The 7,772-nt window shown below is 31.1% G+C and overlaps 1 protein-coding gene across 1 annotated transcript; it reads right to left on the reverse strand.

The window, feature by feature from the left end:
* Positions 1 to 679: 679 nt before the first annotated feature.
* On the reverse strand, positions 680 to 1,621 carry LOC141547467 (olfactory receptor 10AG1-like). The gene has a single exon (XM_074275873.1). It carries the CDS (start codon positions 1,619 to 1,621, stop codon positions 680 to 682), a length of 942 nt encoding a protein of 313 aa, XP_074131974.1.
* Between the last annotated feature and the right edge of the window lie 6,151 nt (positions 1,622 to 7,772).

The raw sequence follows: 7,772 nt of genomic DNA on the forward strand, positions 1-7,772 counted from the left end.
ACATACAAACACAAAATAGACATAATTAAACAACATAAATGGTGTTCTTTATGAGATCAAGTTGTAAATAGGACAAGTTAAAATTACTTTATTTTAGTTTAGTATAAAAATAAATTGATCACAGGAAAGAGATTGGAAAGCCCATTCATTTTTTAATGAGCAATTCAATTCTACAAATTACATGGAAGTTGACTCTAAAATGCTAGGAGGATTATAAAAGTATTTGTTGAAAATAATCATTATGTCAATTAAAAATAGCATTGTTAAAATCCTCAGTGTATAAGAATAATACAAAAAGAAAGAAAATACTCTTTTTTTTTTTTCAAGCACCATTAAGCAAGACATGTTGATGATCTTTTCATATAGTACTGATACTGCATTGTTCATGAACTAGAATATTCAAACCAGTGATTAATTCAGTTTTCACCCTCCCTAGAAGGGAGGGAAGTCATTTTTTAGTAAATTGTTAAAGGATGGACTCCTAAATTGTTTTTTAAAAAATGCATGGAAAATTGACATAATGTTGTAGTAACATTTGAAATACAAAAAGCTACTCTGAGAACTTGTGGTTATTCATGAGGGATGATAAAAATTTTAAAGAGATATTGAAGAGAAGTTTGGCAAATGTTGGATAGGATTTTCAAGTCAAATGCAGAAAGAAATGCATTTGAGACTTCAATTATTTACTTCTCAAATGAGATTTTGGTAAGAATTTTCTCAGGGCAATTAGGACATCCTTGTTCCTGAGAGTATATATAATGGGATTTAACATTGGTGTTACAATGGTGTAAAAAAGAGAGAAAAATTTGTCATTTCCTTCAGAATGAGTAGATTTAGGTTGTAAATATGTGATAATGGCAGATAAAAAGAATAAACCAACAACCATGACATGAGAGGAGCATGTGGAAAAAGCTTTGGATCTTCCCATAGCAGATGGCAGCTTCAGGATTGTCCCTATGATTTTTATGTAGGACCAAAGTATCAATAGAAAAGGAAACACACCAAATAAAACAACAATAGCATAAAGAGAAAATTCTTTTACAGAGGTATCACCACAGGCCACCTTTAGTACTGGACGGATATCACAGAAAATATGATTGAGTTTTTTAGAGCCACAGAAAGGTAAGGAGAATATCTGGTATGTCAAACCAAGTTGGACTGGAATCCCAATGGTCCAGGAGCCAGAAACTAGCTGTACACACATTTTGTGGTTCATGATAAGAGGATAGTTCAGAGGCTTACAAATAGCCACATAACGATCATAAGCCATAACAGTCAAGAGGAAGCATTCAGTAGCTCCAAGCATAAGCAGAAAGCCAAGTTGTACAGCACAAGCTAATAGAGAAATGTTTTGCTTCTGGGTCCAAAGATCTGTCAACATTCTGGGAATGGTGACTGACGTGTAACAGATTTCCAAGAAGGAAAAGTTTCCAAGGAAGAAATACATGGGTGTTTGGAGAGCTGTATCAACCAGGGCTATTAAAATAATCAAGCCATTTCCCAAAAGAATACTCATGTAGACAACTAAGAAAATGCCAAACAGAATGGCATGGTAGTGAGGAAGGTCAGAAAATCCCAAGAGAATAAATTCTACACCAAAAGAATGATTTCTTCTTACCATTTCACTCTCTGGGTCTTCCATCAGTGGAAATAATCTGTTCAGGTTGGACAAGGCATTTCCTCCTCACATGTGCACATTTCCCATCTGTAAAATGCCGGGTTTATATTAGATGATTCCTAAATTTCCCTTCTGACTGGACGTTTTATATTTTTTCTATTCATTTTAAAACCTGTTCATTTAAGTGTCTATTTCAGTTTCACAAAGATGCATTGTACCTATTAACATACAACATATGCCTTTCATATTTTCTAAAACATATTGTGCTTAAAGACTTCTATTGTTCTTGAACACTCATGTTGAAATTTGAATCATAAATCTTCTCCCATTAACAATTCAACAACATATCTAATAAATGCCTTATCAATTCATTCAAATAGCAAAATTGTTGCCAATGTGGATTTTTTAAACATCAGATTTGATCATCTCCTTAATGTCAATTTATTAAAGTCAAGTGGAGGATTTTCCTATAGTTTCTAAAGCTAAACATACAATCTTCGGTGTGGCATTTAAATTTCTTAATAACTTGGGTTTAATCTAACTTTCTATTCTTCTTTCAAATACTCTCCTTCACATAGTTCATCACCCAGCTACATTAGCTGGCATGCTAATGTTCCAGAAATATGTCACTGTCACTGTATCTGTAAATTCATGCCATGGGCTGTCATTTATCATTGTTTTTGTTTTTTTGTTTATTTGTTTTGCTTGCTTTTGTTTTTGTTTGTTTTTATTTGTTTGTTTGTTGTTGCTGAGGCAACTGGGCTTAAGTGATTTGCTCACACAGCTAGGAAGATGTGCTGTCACTGATCTCTTCCCCACTTAGAAAGCCCTACTTAGTTTATTTTAAGTCTAAGTTCAAGCACAACAATGGTCATGAATCATCTTGTTGTCCTTAATCCTGAATTATCACTATTTTCCTTTCTCTTTGAGGTTGTCTTATACTTTTGTATACATCTATATTTGTATTTTGTTAATGATTATTCATTTGCATGCTATCTTTACTGTTAAACTAAAATCCCTAGAGGGAAAGGCTCACATTTTTGTTTTGTACCACTAGTACTTAAAGCCGCACTTGTTATATAGTGAGTGTTTTAAAAACTTGTTTTCTTGACAAATAGCATTAATATGATATTGTAGGTTTCAGAAATAAAAAAAAGAAATTTGAATAAATTCACATTTACCCATCACAAATATATAAAGTTCAATGACATTGGGCTGAGAGGTAGTAAAGTAAATCTTATTTCAACATTCAGTCATCTTTCTAGTGCAGGATTCAACTTCAATTTCAATAGGATGTTGACAGGTGGCAATATCTATCTTTCTATTTGTCTATAGTTAGCAGATGGGTAAAAAAAAGAATATGCAATGATTTTTTACAATGATGGCTAAAATTCGAAAGCATGATCATTTTTTTATTTTCTATTTGTGAATGTTTCATTTCCTTGTTTTCCCTTTTTTAGGATGTTGTTAAATTTCTTCATTCATTAGAATAGCTTTCAAAATGATGTGTCATCTCATCTCATTTATCTTTTATTATGAGTCTACAACTAAAATTAAGTTCTTTGAAGAAAAGAACATTTAAAAGATTAGTTTCAGTGGTAGTAATACTAGTATAGCAGGCTATCTTCATTCAATACAGTAGAGACACTTAGAAGAATTTCTAAATTAAAATATCTCAATTGAACAAAGTTTATAATTCTGGAATTACTGTTCATTAAGATAAATACATCACTCAATTGTAATAACATTTACAAATGGAAATAAATTAAAATGCTTTCAAAAGCTTTTTAAAATTAATTATTTCCTGTTTTCCCACTGTGAGAGCTGGCTGCAAATGGCTCACTGAAATAATAGACATATGAGAGAGTCAAACCAGTTGACAGGGAATAAAGTCAGCATCGAAAATCTAAGTTTAGTCACTGTAAAAGAAAGACAGCTCTAGTAGTTAGTTCTCTTGAAAGTCCTAGGAAGACAAGAAGGTAGTAAGATGCAAAATAAATATATAAATAAATACACACACACACACACACACACACACACACTCACACATACAATCTTGATTTAAAATATAAGTAATAGTGTTTTGATTTCATTTCTACTACTTACTACCTGTCTCAAGTTGGACAAGTATCTAACTTGCCTGTTCCTCAGTTTCTCAATTTATCAATGGATCAAGTTAATCTAAATTTCTTTACAGTTTTAAAGCTATGATGCCATATACTATAAAGAACAGAAAGACGGTAAATCATCAACAGCTAGGAATTATGTCATTTTTTCTCTAGATTCACTGTCTCCATTGCTTCATTTTTGATTTCCTATGATATAGACTTGAGGTCTATCATCATTCTACCTGTTCTAGCAGAATGTAATCTTCAATCAATCCCAATCATAAAAATTGATCTCTCACCAAATCTCAACATGCATTCCAGCAAGTATATACTAAAATGATCCCCCATCTTGTCTGAAATATGAGTTTCAGCTTACCTATCTTTCAAATGAAAATATGCTACATGATTCCTTAAGTTCCTTAAAAAAGTAATAGTTTATAATTTCATTAAAAAATCATTTAACTAAACTGAAGATATAAAGAACTGTCAGGTAGGTTCATGAGTGCTTAAAACAAAATTAAGGGCCACCATCAAGCTCTTCTCAACCCCAAGGTATATGTAGTTTGTGATTTTCAGGTCTACCATTTACTAATGTTTGCTGCAAAAAATTAAGTATATCACTTACTGAATGATTGCAACAATCACTTTTTAGACATTAAGTCATTAGAACAACTCTTTGGGTAATATTTTATATATGGATGGATGGAAGTGGGAAGATTTCATATCATTGTGCTCTTGGTCCTCTACCAGTGCAAATGCTTGTCATAGCTTTGCATGATAAGGGAAAGGGACCACAGAGAAGCATACAGAACATCTGGTAAAATGTTATATTCTACTTAATTTTTATAGAACAAAAGTTCTTAATCATTTTTATCTGTCATATACACTTTTAGCAATTTGGTAAAGCTTTTGGACCCATTCTAAATATAAATAAAATGTAAAGTATTAGAAAGGAAGCAAAGTATAATGATATGGTCACTATAATCTATTTATCTCAATCTCTATTATATCAGTATAGCTCTATAATCTATATCAATTTCATTTATATTTATACCACCTCCCTTTCCCTCTCCCTCTCTCCACTAATCTTCTTTCTTTCTCTCTCTCTCTTTGTCTCTCTGTCTCTGTCTCTCTGTCTCTGTCTCTCTGTCTCTGTCTCTCTGTCTCTCTCTCTCTCTCTCTCTCTCTCTCTCTCTCTCTCTCTCTCTCTCTCTCTCTCTCTGTATGTGTCTGTCTCTGTCTCTCTGTCTTGGTCTCTATCTCGATTCTCTGTATATCTGTATGTGTGTGGGTAAGTGTGTGTTCCTTCAGTATATTATTGTCACATAGCAAGAATTTAGTAATATTTATTGACAGAAGGACTGATTAGATAGAATAATAATTTGAAAATATCATAATGATGATTTTACTGATACTTGTCCATAGTTTTTCCTTCACTAGTTACACCTTGTTTGGATTGTGATTTTAAAAGTTTTGATTTTTGATTTTCATTAATGTGGTTATTACCAGCAGCTTTCTTTGCATTATAAAAAAGCTTTATCACTTCATAGGGCTTTCCTCACCTTATTCTTTTTGTAATGCTAAAATATCTATTTTTTTAAAAATCCACTCTAACACATATTCTGAGCAAATATTGTCCTAAAATTTTTCTGGAGATTGCTCACATAATTTTGTGAATTGTCCATCCACTTAGTCCCTCACAAGAAAATTAATGATTAGAATTTTTAGAAAATTTGGCACTTGCCTAATTATAAGTGAACTTCAAGTGAAAAGTGCAAGATATGAAAATGAAATCATTACCTTTTTCAGATGGGATGAAATCACATTCAGCTACTTTTTTGATAGATATTTGTATAATTATACATGTGTAATTAATTTCCTCTTTCTCCAAAAACAACAAAATAAGAATACTATCTCTTTCTAAAACACAAATAATCCAGAGCTCTTTAAATAGATTTCTGTTCAGTACTGCTCTGTGGGGATAGTTCCTCAACCACACTAAGGTCACTTTTTTATTTTTAATGAGATTCACTTTGTTCTGAGTCCAAGTCCAAAGTACTAAAAATATATTAATGAGGCCACTTGTTATTATAGAAAGACTCTTGGGCTTTTCATTCAAACATCTTGATTCAAGTCTTGACTCTGCTACTTTCTAATTGAGTGCTGACCATTCATTTTCATTCTTCTTGAAAGTTGGGTCTTCTTGTATAAATTAATTAGATGCACTCTCAACTTCTTTATCATAAAGTTCTTGGGAGGAATGAGCTTTTAACACTGAAAGCCCTTGGGGAATGAGTTAGTTTGTTTTATTACAAAATCAAGCAAAATAATTTTCTTCATTCATTTGTAACAAAACCAGAGAATAATTCTGGCCATTTTGTTTTCTTTCCTATGGCATGTCTGTTGGAAAACATTAGTAATATTGATCTCACCTTAGTCATCTATATGACTGCCATCATATTGTAGTGATTCAGAGCTATGCAAGCAGATAACTAAATTTTAAAATCAAGCAGAGGTCTCTGACAATTGGTGACTTTAGTTAAATAATATAACTTTTTTGAACCTCAATTTTGTTATCCAGAAAATGAAAAGAACTTACTACTTGATCATCAAGGTCCCTTTGAGGCATAAAATACTTTAAGGTTTGTGAAGTATTTTGATTGTTTGATAGTCTTTTTTGCTCATGTTCAAATTCTATAAGTTTCATACTATTACCATTCCTACTTTTCAAGAGTAGAAATTGAAGTACAAAGTGCTGAAGTGACTTTGCTAGTGTCATAAATCTAGCTTATATTTAGGCAGTATCCTATATATATATATATATATATATATATATATATATATATATATATATATAGAGAGAGAGAGAGAGAGAGAGAGAGAGAGAGAGAGAGAGAGAGAGAGAGAGAGAGGATACTGATAGGAGATATATATATATATGTATATATATAAAATTACATACAACTTACATATATATATGTATATGTATATATATACATATATGTATATATATATGCATATATATATATATATATGTATATGAACTTGAGTTCAAATCCAATTCTGACACTTAACACTTACTCGCTGTGTGATCCTGAGCATGTCACAACCCAAATTACCTTGCAAAAACAAAACAAGAACTCTATCTGGAATATAACATAGCTCCCTTCTTGATTCTATACATATGAAAATGTATAAAGTACCAATAAGGGATTGGTAAGCTATACTTGCCAAAGTAGTTTGACTATGTTCCTTTATGTACTAAGGGTAATTGCTTCAGTCAAAATCTTTATCTTTAAAATCATATATTAATTGTATTTTGGATATGAAAAAAAGTTTAGCAAGTAATCCCTATTGTTTAGCTTTTGAATATATATATATATATTATATATATATATATGTAAATATATATTATATATATATATATTAATTTCAATACTATTTTATTTTTCCAAATACATGTAAAGATGGTCTTCAACTTTCATCTTTGTAAAAATTTGCTTTGCAAGTTTTGGAAAATTATTTCTGACAGTGCATGTACAGCCATCCAGACTAAGAGGACAAGTTTCAAAAAGTCAGAAGTCCCCATACTATAGATCCCATCTGTACTGAGCACACATGTTGGCATAATTTTACTTCTCTATTAAAATATAGAACCTCCTACAAAAGGACACTGAAACCTATTCAAAAATAGAATGTCTATTGAGAAATAGAAAAGGTATTATTTGAATGGTTATAGGAATTTTAAAAATAATACTCACTTATAAGTATTACTGCATAAATATATTAATAATACTTAGTTTAATGGGGGGAAAACTTGTCAATATGGATCTAAATGATGACATTTTCTGTTAGGAGTTTTTGGGATAATGGTCATTGATCATCAAATGAAGAGAAAGATTAATTCTTGATTTTTCTTTTGCTTATAGCTTCTTAGCCAGAGAAAATGATTTTTTAATTATATAAGACAGAACAAAAGTGGCTTATATGGAGATACTCCCTAAGAGTAGTAAACAGAAATTGAGGTATTAGATATACTTGAGAAA

Source organism: Sminthopsis crassicaudata, chromosome 6 (genome assembly GCF_048593235.1).
Source record: "Sminthopsis crassicaudata isolate SCR6 chromosome 6, ASM4859323v1, whole genome shotgun sequence".
Lineage (NCBI taxonomy): Eukaryota > Metazoa > Chordata > Mammalia > Dasyuromorphia > Dasyuridae > Sminthopsis > Sminthopsis crassicaudata.

Bases quoted from the DNA above. Each gene is read 5' to 3' on its own strand.
- LOC141547467 (XM_074275873.1), bottom strand. From the start codon at position 1,621: ATGGTAAGAAGAAATCATTCTTTTGGTGTAGAATTTATTCTCTTGGGA.